Source organism: Bos taurus, chromosome 28 (assembly GCF_002263795.3).
Source record: "Bos taurus isolate L1 Dominette 01449 registration number 42190680 breed Hereford chromosome 28, ARS-UCD2.0, whole genome shotgun sequence".
In the NCBI taxonomy this organism is placed as follows: Eukaryota; Metazoa; Chordata; class Mammalia; order Artiodactyla; family Bovidae; genus Bos; species Bos taurus.
Window position 1 is genome coordinate 27,503,563 of NC_037355.1, and position 16,892 is coordinate 27,520,454.

General features: G+C 49.6%; 1 protein-coding gene across 4 annotated transcripts in view; it reads left to right on the forward strand.

Annotated features, from left to right (window-relative positions):
- Positions 1-16,892, forward strand: part of CDH23 (cadherin related 23) — a 460,382-nt gene continuing 443,490 nt past the window's right edge. The window contains exons 1-2 of one of the 4 annotated variants that reach the window (XM_059882631.1): positions 1-10,458; positions 11,827-14,790. In XM_059882631.1, coding sequence (XP_059738614.1) covers positions 14,745-14,790 — 46 coding nt within the window. In that variant the 5' untranslated portion in view covers positions 1-10,458; positions 11,827-14,744. Of the gene's footprint in view, positions 10,459-10,483; positions 10,808-11,826; positions 14,791-16,892 lie in introns of those variants that run through there. The other 3 variants (XM_059882625.1, XM_059882624.1, XM_059882626.1) reach the window with 3 other exon arrangements.

A 16,892-nucleotide genomic window follows, 5' to 3' on the forward strand; every position in this document is an offset into this window, starting at 1 on the left:
TCAACTTCAGGCTGCTGTGGACTTGACCTCAAAGGAGAGCAATGAAGACGGCTGTGCCCTCTGCCCCATGAGACTCCAGCCAGCTGACCCTTCGAACTCCACTGAGAACAGTTCCTGCCTTCAACTTCAAGCTAAAGGGTACCCAGGGTCTGCAGCTCGGGATGGAGGGGTGACTCGTAGGCTTCTGGTGCCCAGCAGACGCTGGAATCCTGGTTCTGCCACCTGCTAGCTGGGTTGCTTTGGCCCGGTCTTGCAGATACTTTTCATATCTAAAGTGAGAAGCCTTTCAGGGCTGTTGGAGGGTTAAATATGCCCCTGTATTGTAAGTCAAAGTGCCTGGCATATGGCAGGTCCTCGGTGCATGTGTTTTCTGCGCATTTTTTAGTGGTTCCTGGACAGTCTGTGGTAATGCCCAATGCGTTCCCTGCGGCGGGCACCCTGTACCCAGTGCTCATTCCCCCCTTGTCTGGCCCCCAGGCTCAGCACTTATCTGCACCAGCACCTCTAATTCTGATGCCCAGTCTTTGATGCCCAGGCCCCTGCCTGGGTCATGCGTGACCTGGGGTGGGCCGGGTGCACCAAACGACCCCAGGCCAAGCTCTGCCCCCGACTTGAACTTCTGGCCAAGACACTTCACTTTGTTTCTAAACCTCAGCTGGAAAAAATGGACACTCCAGCACTTATCCTGCCTTCATCATGGACATGTGGCCAGGTACCCAGATGCCCTTAAAAACTTGGTTTTGTCCAAAGTGGTTCCGCAGGTCTGTGCTCTGGAGCCAGGACTGTCTGGGTCTGAGCCCTCACCACTTGCTAGCTGTGTGACCACTGGCAGGTTCATCTGACTCCGTGCTCTCAACTGACCTTGGGGGCGACTGTAGTCCCGGCCTCGCGTCTGGTGGTTGTGTAGGCCGAATGGTAACTGGTAATGCACACAGAACATTTAGGGTTGACTCTGGTGTGTAATCAGTGCTAATTACCTCCTCCTAGAAGGTTGTGTCTGGAGAAGGCACTTGGCACCCGACTCCAGTACGCTTGCCTGGAAAATCTCAGAGACGGGGGAGCCTGGTGGGCTGCAGTCCATGGGGTTGCTAAGCGTCGGACACGACTGAGCGACTTCTTTCACTTTTCATTTTCATGCATTGGAGAAGGAAATGGCACCCTACTCCAGTGTTCTTGCCTGGAGAATCCCAGGGACGGGGGAGCCTGGTGGGCTGCCATCTATGGGGCCGCACAGAGTCGGACACAACTGACGTGACTTAGCAGCAGCAGCAGCAGCAGAAGGTTATGTCTTCAAGCCTTTCCTGTTAACCTGACGCTAAACCATCAGCACTAACCCATTACCCTCATTTCTTTTCCTCACTGGATGCTGGGCATGGCCCTGCATCCCATTTCCTGGCCCCTCCCATGTGCCAAGGGCTGCCCATAGTTGGTGCCAACAGAGTCTATTTGCAGGAGCTTCCCACGAATATGGCTTTATGGTGCTGCTCATCCAGTGATATTTTTTAAAAAAGGGAAAGAGAAGAAGAAAGGAAGGGAAGGGAGGAAGGAAGAGAAAAGAGATGAGGGTGGGCTGGGAGTCTGGGGTCTGCTCTAGGATGCAGGTGGGTTTGTGAATGGGAGTGAGAGGGTATCACTTAAATCTGTTAAGTGCAGAGTTCTAGAAAGATGCCAGCTGTGTCCACTGGGTCTCTCTGGAAAGTACAGATGCTTTCCTTTCCTGTTCTCACCTACCTGCTTCACCAGTCTACCTTTCGGTGGAGGCAGCTGGGAAGGCATTTCTGGCCCATGGAGCAACACTCTGCTTTGTTATCCCCAAGTGGGTTTTGGTGCCTCTAACCTTGGAAGAGCACTCATTGGGTGAGCTGTTTCTCTGCTGGGTGGTGGGTGTCGGAGACCACGATTCTAAGGAGCAGGCCCAGATGCTGTAGCCTGGCAAGGGTATGGTCTGCATCACAGTAAAGGAGGGGCTGATGAATGAGCGCCTGCGGTGGCCAGGCTGTGCCCGTACAAGAACCCTGCCAGGTAGGGCTCGCATCCCATTTCACAGAGGGGGAAACTGGCACTCAGAGGGGTTAAGTGGGCAAGAGGCTGAATTGGAATACAGACCAGGGCTGTAAGGCCCCAAAGCCTGTCTTATCTCCTGTCCATCCAGCTCTTTTAGAGAATTGTGTGTGTGTGTTAGTCACTCAGTCCTAACTCTTTGGAACCCCGTGGACTAGTCCACCAGGCTCCTCTGTCCATGGGATTCTCCAGGCAAGAATACTGGAGTGGGTTGCCATTCCCTTCTCCAGGGATCTTCCCAACCCAGGGATGGAACCCAGGTCTCCTATGTTGCAGGCAGATTCTTTACCATCTGAGCCACCAGGGAAGCCCTAGAGAATTGAAGGGGTGCTTGAACCCAGGTCTCCTATGTTGCAGGCAGATTCTTTACCATCTGAGCCACCAGGGAAGCCCTAGAGGATTGAGGAGGTGCTGTCAATTTAAATGGTTTGCAGGTCTGAGGAGCCCCAGGCCACATGCTCGGTAAGTGGGATGAGGCTCCAGGAGGCTGGAGTAACCTGTCCAGTGTGAGTGACAGCGGCCACCCAGTCTGCCCTTTGGTGTGGAGGTCACGGATCTTCAGTGGCCAAGGCTACAGTCTTTACAGGAACTTGAAGCACAAGCTCACCAAGTCAAAGGCAAGGTTTACAGAGATGTGACAGAGGCAGGAGTGTCCCTGTGTGGACCTTACATGTCCGACGCCTTGCATTTATCTGCTCCAGGGCCCACCTTCCCAGGCAAGGAACAGAGTAAAGTGTAACATTCTGGGATGACCACATTGCCTGTCCCTGACTAAACACACGCCCAGAGTTGGGAGGGAACCTGTGGTCACCAAGGCTGCCCTCTGCCTCTTGGCAGGGCAGTACTTGGGGTGCTCTAGACCAGCTGGCACCAGGCCTGTGCCACCCTGAAGATTCTTCCAGACTGAGTCCCAGAGCCCCAGGGAGACTGAGGCACCTCAGCCCTGCTCTTCTTCTGGAAACAGCCATGTGTCCCAGGGCGCCTCCCACATAGCTCACTCTGGACAGAAGACATGGGACCTCTTCCCCAGCAGCCTCACCCGACAGCCTCCATCTCTGCTGCTCTGGCCCCAGTCCTGCTCCCTGGAGTTCACTGAGGGCATAATGTCTGACACCCCTAAACTTGTAAGTCCTTCTTACTTCCTTCTAAGACTCTTACACAGGTCTCGACTGGGGATCCCCGGATGGAATGAGAGGCTCATGGAACCCTGAGATCATAGTCAGAAGTTGGGATGCTTCCTGTGGACCAAGGGGCCATAGCTTCCATCAGATTGTCAAAGCGGCTGTGTCATAAGGCTTCAGAGGCCCTGGGACCAGGCTACAATGACCTGTCCTAACAGATGGTGTCCCTAGATGGGCACAGTGCTGAAGGGTGGGACTCTGGAGCCAGGGTGCCTGATTCTGAATCATAATAAGACTCTATCTTATTAGTGATTTGGGGCAGGTTTCTTAACCTCTCTGCTTTCTTATCTGTAAAACAGGTCGAGTTGACAGACTACCTATCCTCAGGTGGTTGTTGTGAAGATTAATCCACACAAAGCTCTTCATCTGTGTTAAAACTGTTAATTCTGCTCATCGCCCTGTGAAGTTGGCAAGTCAGGGGTGATCCTCACCTCTTCTGATGAGGAGGGAATGGTGGAGACTGTAACTCAGGGACAGAGCCTCTGCCTACAGATGCAGCAGGTCCCACCGGCCAGCCCTTGAGATCCCTGCAGAGAGGAAGTTAGGACAATGCCCTCGGAGGTGGGAGGGTTCCCTTCAGAGAAGCTGGGGAATAAACCGGATCTGCCAACAGTTTCAGTCACAGGACACAGGAGGCTGGAGGTGGCTTTAGGTCTGAGTCAGAAGCTATATACCCGAATGGGCTTGCCTGACATCCCGACCTGTGAACATCTTCACAATGGCCTCCTTGAGGTCCCCCTGTCTAGTCTGATTTCCAGAGAAATAGAAGAGCTACCATTTATCAAGCATTATGAGCCAAGCATGTTAACACATAATCTTAATCCATTCAATCACACTATAAGGAAGTAGTATTATCCCCATTTTATTGGGGCCCAAACTAAGATTCAGACATAGCTGCTAAGTGGCAGAGCTGTGATTCAAAGCCAGGTCTGTCTGACTCCAGGACTCTGGCTCCTAACGATTATGACAGCAGCAGTTCGCATCAGAGTCACCGGAGCACTTGAGCAAGTGCAGACCTCTGTACCTACCCGCAGGGATTCTGATTTTTCAGGTCTAGGGTGGGACATGAGCATGCGCATTTTTTAACAAGTTCCCAGTGGTGCTGAGGCTGCTGGTCAGGGAGTCCCACCTGGAGAAGCAAGGTGCTAGACCTCCAGAGACGGATGAGGGGCTGTTAGGAGCTCACACGTGCCCCGAACAGAGAGAAGGCAAGGGCTCCATCTGCTCCAGTTCCAGTCAAGTGAAGGCTCAGGACTGAAAAGTCTTTCAAGAAGCACTGTGGACACTCTACATCATTCCTTAAAATGATCACAGATCTGGGGCAGAGACCATTTAAGTGCCAAGCTCATCTGTGGTTCAGAAGGTAAAGAATCTACCTGCAGTGCTCGAGACTGGGGTTTGATTCCTGTTTTGGGAAGATCCCCTGGAGAAGGGAATGGCAACCCACTGCTGTATTCTTGCCTGGAGAATTCCACGGTCAGAGGAACCTGGTGAGCTACTATCCATGGGGTCGCAAAGAGTTGAACATGACTGAGTGACTTAACACTTTCATCTTCACCAAACCCCAAGGTTGGCACTCCGTGTCTTTACTCATGGCTGCATCTTTCCCCCCTGCTCCCTTCTGCATCAATATTCAAGAAGAAGGAGGGAGTGAGAATAGGTAGGGCCTGAGGGCCCAGCCCACCCCTTGCAGTTGGCAGGTTGGAAGGAGCTGTGGTCTCACTCCCTCTGGGGCACCCTGGGGAGTGGTGGGGTGGGGGTGCTGACCACCTCCTGCCAGGGATGGGGTCACACCTCCTGCCTGTTCTCGGGTGCTCATTAGCTGCTGAGGTGGTGTTAATACTGGTTCTCATTTTGCTGAGTCTTTGCTGAGACTCAAAAAGGGAAATGAGCCATTACCAAACAGCAGTCCTTTTTGAAACAGAAACTGAACTGACTGCATTTTCTAATAACATCTTATGAGCTCCAAATGCAGAAATCTGGCCTTCCTTTATTAAAGTTGCCTTTCAGAAGTTGTCCCTGGCTCACCTTCTGCTCACACAGTTCTGTGAAGAGGGATGTGGAGGATCATCTGCCAAATTGTGCCAGCCTGTTAGAGCAAGCCTGTTGTGAGGATATCAGGAAATTTCCCTCTCCTTGCTTTTTGCTGCTCCAGAACCTCAGGCTCTGCCATGATGGGTAAGGACTAGCCAGCTCAATTCTTGAAATAGAGAGCCAGGGTGCTGACCTCACATTCAGGGGACTTTGAGCAAGTCGCTAACCTCTCCGAGCCTTAGTGTGCTTACCTGCAAAATGGGGATATTAATTTCCATATCTTAAAATCCTGATCAGGTCAGAGTACCCTATAAACTGCAAAAGGTATCCATAGCTATTTGCTCTCATTATTATTCTAAAACTACTGGAGTTTCATTTGTACCGCATCCCGTGGGGCAAGGTATCTGCAGATCTAAGGGGACCTGACAGCAGAAAGGTCACACCTCTGGACCATCCTCTGGGCTCCCGGGATCTCTTGCCTAAATAGGCTCAAAGTGCAACCTGGGCAGGCTCTTTACTCAATCCATCCCTCAAGGGCAGACTGCTTGAGGACCTTCTAGACTCAAGGGCTGGCTGTGTGCAAGTGGTGCTGAGTTGGGACATATGAGTTGGGGTATCCACAATTGTGCATAGAAGACCTCTCCAGGTGTGGGATTGAGCCACCACATTCCAGAGTCAGAGAATCCCAGGTTCAAACCTGCCAACCTTTATGGCATCCCAGGTTCCATAAAGGTGTATGTGTCAAGGTAGGCAAGAGAATACATTGCTACCTGATTATAACTAACATTGAGATACAAGATATATGAGCCTCCATTTGTAGTCTTGCCTGGGGGCCCACAGATGTTCCTTTTTATTACTAGAAGTTTGAATTCCACTTTCTTTGAGTCAGGTCAACCTCTTATTTTCCTCTTTGAGTCTGTCCTCCTATTTCCTTTTTTCTGTCTTCCTAAATATTCAAAGCTGTGCCTTACTTGGAAATGTAGCCAGGACTAGTGGAAATTCATTGAGATTCCAGGGGCCCTCTTTCTTCTCTCCTTTAAACCATCTCTCACCCCCTAGAGACACACAGGGCAGACTGTGGGCAGGGTCTTCTAAGCAGTATCCAGACAGTGGGTGTCTGTACTACTTTGGAGTATGAAGATAGAGCTCCATGCTGCTGCCACCATGGGGTTTAAATGATGGGGACTAAATGACGCTAAAAATAAGTCATGGGCTCCATCCTGGGCTGTGGGGGAGGCCCAAGAAGCCTAGAATTTTGTACAAAGAGCAACCATAGGAAGAATGGTGCTGCCTTGTCCTCCCCCATCTCTATTTTGGAAGGATGCAGGTCCTCAGTGGCAGAAGCAGGGGAGGATCTGGCTGGTGAGAGGAAGCAGACCTCAACTTCACGCCCCATCAGGTTCCCCTACCTCTTCCGTGGCCTGGTGTTGCTGGTATCGTGATCCACATTTTGCTCCATATAAAACCCTTTCCCAATGACTCCTTTCCTATTCAGACACCCTTTGACAATGCAGACTCTGATTCGGAGGTAGGGCTGCTTGCCTCTGAGTTAAGTCTCCCCTGCCCAGACAGTAAGACAGGAAGAGCTGCTCCTTCCCCTTACCTTCTGAGATCCTGGGAAGATGCAGACAGTGGTCAAACAGCTTTTTGTGCACATTCTGTTCATCTCACCTGTGCCTGGGATGTTTATATGTAGAGGAGGAAGGACATGGGGAGAAAAGGCTTCCAGTGGGCCCACTAGGAGGTGTCTCCTGCTCCCCACCTGCCCCACAGACCTTAAAAGAATCAGACCAAAATCTGGCTATTAGACAACTCCATGGACTGTCTGGCCACTATTTTTTCCAAGTGTTGAGAGTGAACTATTTTGGTATTGTGCTGGGTGAATCTACATGCCATCCAGCAGAGCATTAAACACAGAATCTCAGCATGTGGAAGTTCTTCTCTTTTCAGTTCTTTTGATCCTAATTACCCGTTGGAGGAAATTTTGGTTTAATTCGTGAGTGTCTTCAACACCTTGCTAAAAACTTGCTCTTCTCCACTTTTAACAAAATGCCATCAGACCTCACTTCACGATCTTGCCCACTAAATTGAGAACAATGGTTTGGTTTTGTTTTTATTTCTTTTTATAGCTTATCTTCTACTTATGGCAAGTGATACTGGTTTTCCAGTAATGATATACAGTATGTTTTCATAGTAAATTTAAGTAAACCATCTGAGTTAATGAATATCAAATTTAAAAGATACAGACAGTATTTGGATATGGCTAATATCATTCAATCTTACTATTTTAGAGGCAGGGAAACTGAGACCCAGACAGGAGTCCCCAGAACCCAGAATGGGTAAGTATCTCTAACATTTAGGAAGGACAGATATTTCTCTTCCCTGAAAACCATAGTCGGTTTTCTGCTTGAATGTCACAGGCTAAGTGATGTCCCCCCTTCTAAGTTCAGGCTCTCATTAACTTGTTTCAGGGCTGGTGTTTTCACTATGTCCAGTTTAACCAATAAAAGTGAGAACTTTTGAAGTTACTGATTATCCCACTTAAACTCAGGGCACAAACTGGGCCATTTTCAGAGACAAAGGGCTTCATCACTGAAGCTAGGAGTGACTGGTAGGGAGAAGAGGAATGAGGTAAAAATAGAAGTGGAAAGAAGTTTAAGGAGGAAGTAGAAGACACAGCAGCTTCAACATTTTTAAGGACCTGAAACTCTGGAGGGGGGCAGCTAAGTCTCCCAGACCGTACCTGTTCCAAGTAGACAAAGCAATATGCCTCTGACAAAGTTCTGGCCAAAGTCACCCTTTAATGCTGATAGAACTATTCCTTGTTACCACAGCTGTGATGATTCGCCCACTAACCTTGCCTGAGCACTTGGTGGGTGTCTGGCACTTGGCTAACTTTTGACATCCTCTCATTCATCCTCACAAGAAACCTCTAAGTTAAAATCTTGGCCTTTGGAGTTGCACTACATGGGGTTGGAAAACTGGCCTCTTTGAGTGGTTCTGACTTTGACTTTGGTCGGGCAAATTAAATCCCTTCCTGAGCCTCATTTTCCTCATCTCTCTAAAATAAACATAATAATATATTTATTTCTCAGGATCAGAATGCTTCTCTGTGAAAGTGAAAGTCATTCAGTTTTGTCCGACTCTTTGCGACCCCATGGATCATACAGTCCCTGGAATTCTCCTGGCCAGAATACTGCAGTGGGTAGCCAATATATTTATTTTTCAGGATCAGAATGTTTCTATAATCATAAACTTATCAAGGGTAGAAAGTAAGCAATCAACAATGACGTCACTCATTATCAATCAATATTGATATCAGCACCAGGAAGGCTAAGCTTCTGAGAGTCATTCTACCCAAGGTCACAGAGCTGAACCAGGATGCCTAAATTGGTGGCATAGGTCCAGGAGTGCTTGGGCCTCTGGGCTTCGGGGACCAGGGCTGAGGTGGCGCGACAGGGGCTCCTGGACAGGGACCCAGGCCGACTGGCTGGTGCTCCAAGCTGCCTCCAGGCCCCAGCCCCGTTCTCCTGGGGATCGAACTGACCGGAGACTCACACTGCAGTGACCTCCCAGGCGGGATACGGCGAATCCTCAGCTCTGCGAGGCCGTCCAGCCTAATGACAGGTACCGATGACCAGCCGGCCACGCTCAACTGATCTGGGAACTGACCCCACACCTGCCTTCTGGACAGGAGGCTCCCAAATGCGACTTCCGGGAGCCGCGGGGCATGCCGGGAGCAGGCCATACAGCCAATCCCCGCGCGGGGGCGGGCAGCAGTTGCTTGGCAACGGGGCGGGCGCCCAAAAGAGGCCAGTAAGGCAGGGTGAACAGGTGTGCAAGCCCTGAGAGGTAGGCGACCTGCCAATCCCGGAGGAGGTTGCTTTTCCAGTCCCCATTTCCTTTACTCCTACCTGGGCTTTAAGGAAAGAGATTGCTGAGAAAAATGACAAGAATAAACCATGAGAAGTAATAAAGATATTCATGTTTATTGAGCACGTACCGTGGGCCTCCTCTTGACAGGGATTATTTCATTTGATCTTCATTTGATTTGATTTCATTTGATCTTGACAGGGATTATTTCATTTGATTTTGCATGGTTGCTGGCCTCAGTTTGTAAATGAATAACCGGAGGTTTCCACAGAGTAGGCACCTTGACCGAAGTAACTCAGCTAGAGAGTAGAAAGCTACCCAGGAATTTGAACCTGGATGGTCTTGAACCCATGTGGTCTGTGTTCTTACTGAGTCAAGTAGTGGGCTCCTATTTCAATTCAGGAAAAGAAGTCTGAGTTCGTACCTGCAGGCACCAATCCAGGCTTTATGAGGTCTGAAGGGTAGACAATTTGGGGGCCCTTTTTAGGAAAAAACAAATTGCAATATAAAATTAGGTGCAAAAAAGAAAACTTGTTTAGAATGAAAAAACATTACAAAACACTTTTGCTAATTTTACAAAACTATCTAACCATGTGAACACGTTGCTAGGGCCCTACCCAAAGGCATCCTTGGCCCTTAGCTCCCACTGAAGTCCTTGAGTCAGACATCAAATTGCTTTGCAGGCTTCTCTCGCCTCCCCTTGACCGCCCTGCATCCCAGCCACAGGCCGTCTCCTGGCTGGGCCCTAGCAATGCCTTTAGTAGGGCTTTTCTGGTTGTGACAGCAAGCTTGGCCTGCCCAGTGAGCAAGCTGAAGAGTCAGAGAGTTAATACACTTGGTTGGAAGCAGGCTTCAAACACTGAGAGACCCAGAGATGCTAACCTTTGGCAGTCAAGAAGGATCACACCAAGACGTCTTTTATATCAGGGACTCTGAGGGTGTGGTCCTTCAGCACTTGGGAACCTGTTAGAAATGCACACTCTCAGATTTCACCCTAAACCTACTGAACTTGACACTGGGTGGTGGGGTCCAGCAACTGGTATTTTAACAAGACCCCTGGAGAGACTGATGCACACTCAAGTGTGAGAACCACTGTTACGCCACAGTGCTTCCCACAGTTCACCGTGGCCTGGACCTCCCGTGTCTACACTGGTAACATGCTCAATAACACTTTTTTTTTTTTTTTGTCTCCCTCCTTTACTTGTCTCACTTTCTCAGTCTTCAACTGGGGCTTCCTAGGATCATCTCCAATAAACTACCTGCGCTTGAGCCCCTGTCTCAGGCTGCTTCTAGAGGAACACCAGCGTGGGTGAGAGCAGGAGGAGGTGTCACTGCACAGTGAGGAGGAGGGTGATGACTGGTACCCACTGAATGGAGGCTGAATGTTCTGCTAAAGGCTTTGTTTTCATTGTTTCATTCCCAACCCCACCCATCCATGAGGAAATTGGGGTTGGAGGGTTACTAAGTGGCTTTGAACTCAAAGATTTGAACCCAAGACTGCTTGAGTCCCAGGGGTAGGCTCCTTACATGCAAGGGCAGAGGGCCAGCCTACATTATGTCCGTTTGTCGTTGCTGCTTCTCTCTGCGCAGGCAGGAATTCAGTGTTGTCCTATTCCCTTTGAACACAGCTGGAGCACTCACTAAGGGATACTGAAATGGTGAGTGCATTGGCCTCACAGAGGCCGCAGCTGGAGAGGCGCCCTCACTCCAGTGCTGAGTTCCCTTGGGTCCAAGGCTGGCCCCTATGCCCGCCCTTCAGGCCGCTTCTGTGCCCAAGCATGTGCCCTTAATCCAGAACTGCAGCCTCTTCTGCAGATGTTGAAATCTGGCCAGCTCTGCAGCTGAGAGAGCTACTTGGGGTGGGGTGAGCAGGGGTGAGTGCTGACCCCTGAACTCTGTTTCCCCTGATGTTAGAGGCCCTAGTCACTTGGTTCTGCATGTTTCCAGGAAACTCCAGCTCTCTCTGCCTTGTCACCTGCCCTCTAGGCTTGTATGCTCCCGAGGGATACCCTTGCCTTCTCTGGGCTCACAGCACCTGGGGCTTGAGGTCCCAGCTGTCTTTCTTGTTAACAGTTTCTCCCTAGTCCCCTACCTGTGATCCAGGAACGATGGCTGTGTTAATAGTTCGGGGTGAGTGGAGGAAACAGACAAGAGCAGAGGCCTCAATCTTCGGCTCTGCTGTTGACTTTGAGCAGGACTTAAAAAAAAAAAAAAAAACTCTTCAGTGCCTTGTTTTTCTCATCTGTAAAGTGGAGAGTGCACCTCCTCTTCCTCAAGGTTTTTCTAATGATGCTCATGGGAGACAGCGATGTATGCACACGACACAGTCATGAACCATGAGGGGTGCAGTCTGCACCTGGGGTCTCCTGTTCCCTCCATCACAATGACGAGGGACCTGGGGCATGGTCTTGGGTCCTCCAGGCCCTCTGGTCTGCCAGAAAGCTGCTGGTGATGCCCAAAAGGGAGAGCTCTGCCAGCCCTTCCTTCAGGGTGGGAAGAGACAAGCTCACTTGAGCAATCACTAGCTTAAGGATGTTCCATTGCCTCACCCTGCCAAAAAATGACTCCCGATCTCCAGTAGAAATCAGGCCTCTCTATAATAATTCCCCACCATATATTTGTTTTTCCTTTGTGGCAGTTATCAAGAATTGTAATTACTTACTTGCCTTTTTTTTAGATGTTTTTTAAATGGAAATTTGAGAACAATTACAGAAGAAAACAGAGTAATACATTGCCCTCATGTACCCATCACCCAGCTTCAACAATTGCCAGCTCAGGGTCAGTCTTTTTTCACCTCTATCTGGACTCACTACCCCCTCCTGTACTAATCTGAGGCATCACATCATTTCATCTGTAAATATCTTGGTGTGTGTCTCTGAACGATTAGGGCTCTTTTATGAAATATAACCACAGTGCCATGATTACACTTAAAAATGAGAATTCCTTGCTCTGTGATTATTGTTAAATGTCTGTCACCCGGCGGGGGGCTTCACGAGAACCTTGTTCCTGGCTGTATCCGTAGTGCCTGAGAGCTAGCACACTCTTGGTATTTGTTTCACGGATGGATGGATGGATGGATGAAAGGGAGAAAGGCAAGAGGTGCTGGGGACCCAGCCTGCTTTCTATGAATGCTGCTCCGTCCTTTCAGCACTGCCGTGTGATCGTTGTGATCGCTGCCTTGGAGGTCAACAGTTACAAACTCTCTCTGACGTGAACGACACCGTAAACCTCTCAGTTTCTTTCCCTCCCAACCCTCCTTCAGCTTAATCGGGCAGCAAGTCACTAATCTTCTCCTCATGGCAGCAGCCTGCTCCCTCTACTGCAGCTAATTCCACCTTCTGACTTAATCATCATCCTTAGGCTTTCAATACAGGGCTTTGCATCTTCAGAGCCACTCAGGCATTAGCTGATTACTGTAATCTGTCCGACTCCCATGGCGTCAGCCAGCACAGGGCTTCTGTTACCCTCCTGGATCCTCGGTTTCCTCATCTGTAAAGCTGGGTGAGTGGGCCTAACTGGCATTATTGGTTGGAGATTAAGTAAAATGAAGTACATCAAGTGCCCGTCCCCTGACACATCAGAAGCCCTCAGGAATGGTGATTGTTTCCCTTTGTAATTTCAGGGGATAACTCTCACTGAAGAGCCAAACAGGTCTGGATTTCAATCTGGCTTTTTCCGCTTAAAGGAAACATTTTCTGAGTCTCAGCTTTCTCACCCTTAAAATGGGGTGAGCAGTACCACCCTTTCAAAGTCTGCTAAATGGAATAAAAGCTGTGATCTGTCTGTGAGGCACTGAGCAGAGTGCTGGGCACCTAGAAAGTGCTAAGGAAGTCCTGGTGGTTCCTGCTTTTCCCAGAAGGAGGCAGAGACAGGGGAAGGAGAAGGAGGCAGGGATGCCCTTGGGAAGGTGCCGATTATATCTTTTCTCTTCTGTTCCCTAAGGTGTGTAGTCAGAGGAGGATGCCTATTGCACTCACCATCATATCCCCAGCCCTTTGCCTTGCTGAGTTCTCAGTCACGAATAAGTGAATGAATTTGCTGAGGTGCGGAGGAGATTAATACATCTGAACAGGGCTGGATAGTTTATAGAAGACTCAAGATCTTTATTGCACAACCAGAGAAGGTAAGCAGGTCAAGGGTTAGACCCACATGTTACAGTTGAAGAAACTGAGGCTCAGGGAGATCAACAGTGGTCTGTTAAGTGTTAACAGTGGTAGCTAATCTCATGCCAATTCGGCTCTGCCAGGAAGAGTGAGCGGAGTACTGGGCTCATGAAGAATCCGGCCTGTGTCATGGGTGGAGTTACAAGTCTTTCTGAGATTTTCCAAAGCTGCAGAGACTCTGCCCGCTCTGCTCCTGCTGTGCCTGGTATGGGCTGTATCCCATTGCATTTGTTTTTTTAGATAAGTTTTTTCCTCTCTTTTTTTCTTTTAATTGAGCTGTAATTGACATCCAAGTGCACTTTTAATTACTGACAGTTTCAACTTCAGGGCTGCCATGAACAGCCACAAAGGTTACACACTGTGCAACTCCAGGGGACAGATGCCATTCACCAGGACAGCAGTAAAGAGGTAAGTCTCACTCTGAAGCTGGAGGTGACCCAAGGAGGAGATGGAAAGCTTCCTCATGCACTGGCTGGAGTAAAGAACTCTGCAGGAACCAAGGCTCCTGGACAGTCTCCGGTCTCCCTGGCAGGGTCCACGTTTGGAGTGTGGACATCCAGGGGCTGATCTTCACCCTTCTTAGGGATAAAGGTAGGAAAGTCCTGGACATTTAACCTCAGCTTTAAAACTTGAGGTAGTTAAGGAAAGGGAGCAAGACTCAGAACCCAGTATATTATAGACTTTATTACATATATAAGTAATCATTTAACCTTGATAATAAAGCTCTTTGAATAAGCATCATCCACCCATTTTACAGATGACTTAACTGGACACATGGAAGTTAATTAACTTGTCCAAAGGGCCACACAGCAAGGAAGTGGCAGAGCTGGAATTCAAACTCTAGGCCCCCTGTGTTACCTCTGGATGTAACCTGCATTTTACAAGGAAAGTAGCTGAGGCCCAGAGAAGGGCAGTGACTTACCCAGAGTCACACAGCCAGCTAATCACTCAGTAAATACTGAACCCAAGAATCTAGACTGTCAGTCCCAAAGTGAGCCTGTAAGAGTGCCTGGCCCATCAATTAGTATTTTTAATAAAAATAAGTCTAGAGAGAGACCCAGGATGGCTGGGACAGGAGATCTGGGGATGGGGCATGTGTGGAGCAGATGGTGAAGGGCAGGCACCAAGCCTCCGCATTTTTGGCTCTGGTCTCTCTAAAAGGAAAGCCCCTGTTCCCTCCATTTCCAGATGACGGGTGGGGTTCCGTAGGGTGAGAGGTGCTGCGCCGCACTTGGCCTCTAGGTGGCGCCCGTACTGCAGATCTGGACTCCCTTGGGCAGCCCGGGCCTGGGGAACTGGTCTGTACCCTGGGGGCTGCTCTGTCCCCAGAGTTTTCAGTACACCCCGGGCAACAGCTCCCCTTTCCCTCCTCCAGGCTTCTTCTGCTCTGGCTTTGGCAGCGAAGGGTTGTCAGAGCCCACACTGGGAGCTCATGCCTCAACTTGGTCCTCCCTTAGAAGCCCTCTGCAGCTCCATGGGTGAGAACCTTCAGAGTCACCCAGATGCTGCCCGTCTGCTCAACCTTGGGGAGTTTGCTCAGTCTCCTTGAGCCTCACTTTCCTCATCTGTAGAATGGAAGTGAGGTTTCTTTTGCCAGGATGTTGAGAGGATCAGATGAACATTTTATAAAATGCCTAGCCCCTTGCACATGCTCACTGGAGGGAAACTACTAGGATTGTTCCGTGGTTGGTGGCTGCCTGTTGTTACTTTTGCCTGGCTGCTATTTCTTCTTCACCTTTCTCACCTTGGTCCATCATACCACACCTTATCCATCACCATCAGCCTCTTACCCAGCTCTTGTGGACCTAATACCTCTTTGGAGATGATGCACAATAGTGATTAAAGCAGAAAGCCCTGGAGTCTTGTTGTCTAGGTTCAAATCCTTCACTCCAGGACTCCCTGAGTGGCCTTGGTCAAGTTCCTTCACTTCCCTGCTGCAGATTCTTGGTGCTTACCCACTAAACATTCCAGTCTCCTGGCAGTTAGGTTGGAACCATGTGACTGACTAGTTTTGGCCAGAGAAATGGGAGCAGGAGTGATGTGTGTGCTGCTCTAGGAAAGGTGGCTAAGAGCCTATGTGGACATCCTCTATCCCTGTCTTGCCCTGTCACTGTGGCCTGTGTGGGACCACAGGGTTATGGGTTTGTGTTGCAGTATGCCACAGGGTTATCATGTAAGAGTATAGCTCTGAGATGGAAGTTCTCTGAGTCCCCAAATCACCCTCGGAGGAGAACCATAGCCTTACACTGTGTGTGAGCAAGAAGTAAACTTTTATTGCCACAGAGACTTCAGAGTTTGTTTGTACTGACCATAACCCAGTTTAACTTCACTGATACAGCCTTCCTGTGCCTCAGTTTTCTCATCAGTGAAATGGGGACAACAAAGTGCCATTCTCATAGAATCATTGTAAGGATTAAGGAAGACGGTGGGTGTAACCCTCTTAAGATGTAAAATTTTAGTTTTTATTACCTTTTAGGAAGGTACAGAAAAGCACAAAATGTCTTTAGACTCTGAGAGCAGGAAGGACCCTGGAAGGACCTTGAATTCACTCCTCGTGGTTACATAAGACAGAGCCCTGAGGCAGGCTCAGGGGGAGAAATACCTTGTTCAAAGTCATTCAGGGAGAAAAGGGCAGACACAGGGCTGAATCATGAGTCTTCTGACATCTGTCTAGAGCTCCTCTGGACACACCTTGGTCCCTGCTTTCTGGGAGCTTATGATTTGATTGGAAACAGGACAGACAGACATACAACAAAACCATCCCTGAAGATTCCATGTGGGAGTTGTCCAGAGAGTGAAAACTCTGAGAGTCAGAGGAGGACCTGGGGGTCTGCAGGGTGGGAAAGGAAGACTTCCAGGAGATGGTGGGGCTTGGAAAATGGGCTTCAGCAGAGAGCAAGGAGGGCAGTGAGCAGTGGCAGGAGAGAGGACCGGGGATGGGGAAGTCTGAAGAGCCGAGTGGCCCACAGAATAGATGAGTCAAGGCATGGTCTGCTGAACCAGTCCCTGGTGAGGGGTCATGTAGCCTCCCTCCCCACCTCCCCCCATTATTAACAGCACTGCACTAAACATCTCTGTACCCATCTCTGTGTATCTGTGTGTTTTGCCAGCTGAGATAGAGGCTTTGTGGGGAAGAGAGGTTGGGGTGAAGCCCAAAGATATATCGGGCCTAATTTCTTAGGTTTGGGGGCTTTGAACACCACTCTGAGGCTTCCTCTTAATTCTTCGCATCAGGAGTCTTTTTTTTTTTTTTTTTTAGGAGTCTTGAAAATGGGAACAAGCTCTTTTCTGGGGTAGTTTGACTGCAATAGGGCCCAGAGGTGGGATGTGGGGCCGGGGGTGTGTGCCTCTCTTTACTGGACACTGGGTTTTCTGCTGTGTGACTGATGGGGCTGGAGTGGGGCTCAGAGCCTGGAGAGAGCAGCTCTTGCTCATTGCTGCCCGCCCCCCCAGTCCAGGCTGTGGATGGGCCCAGGGGTATTGCATTCCTTGGTTCCACAGTCTGCAGCCGGAATGGGCTCTGTGGGCGGCACACAGGGCCCCATTTTGGAAGGCCCAAGCCCGTTTCAAGCTCTGTTAC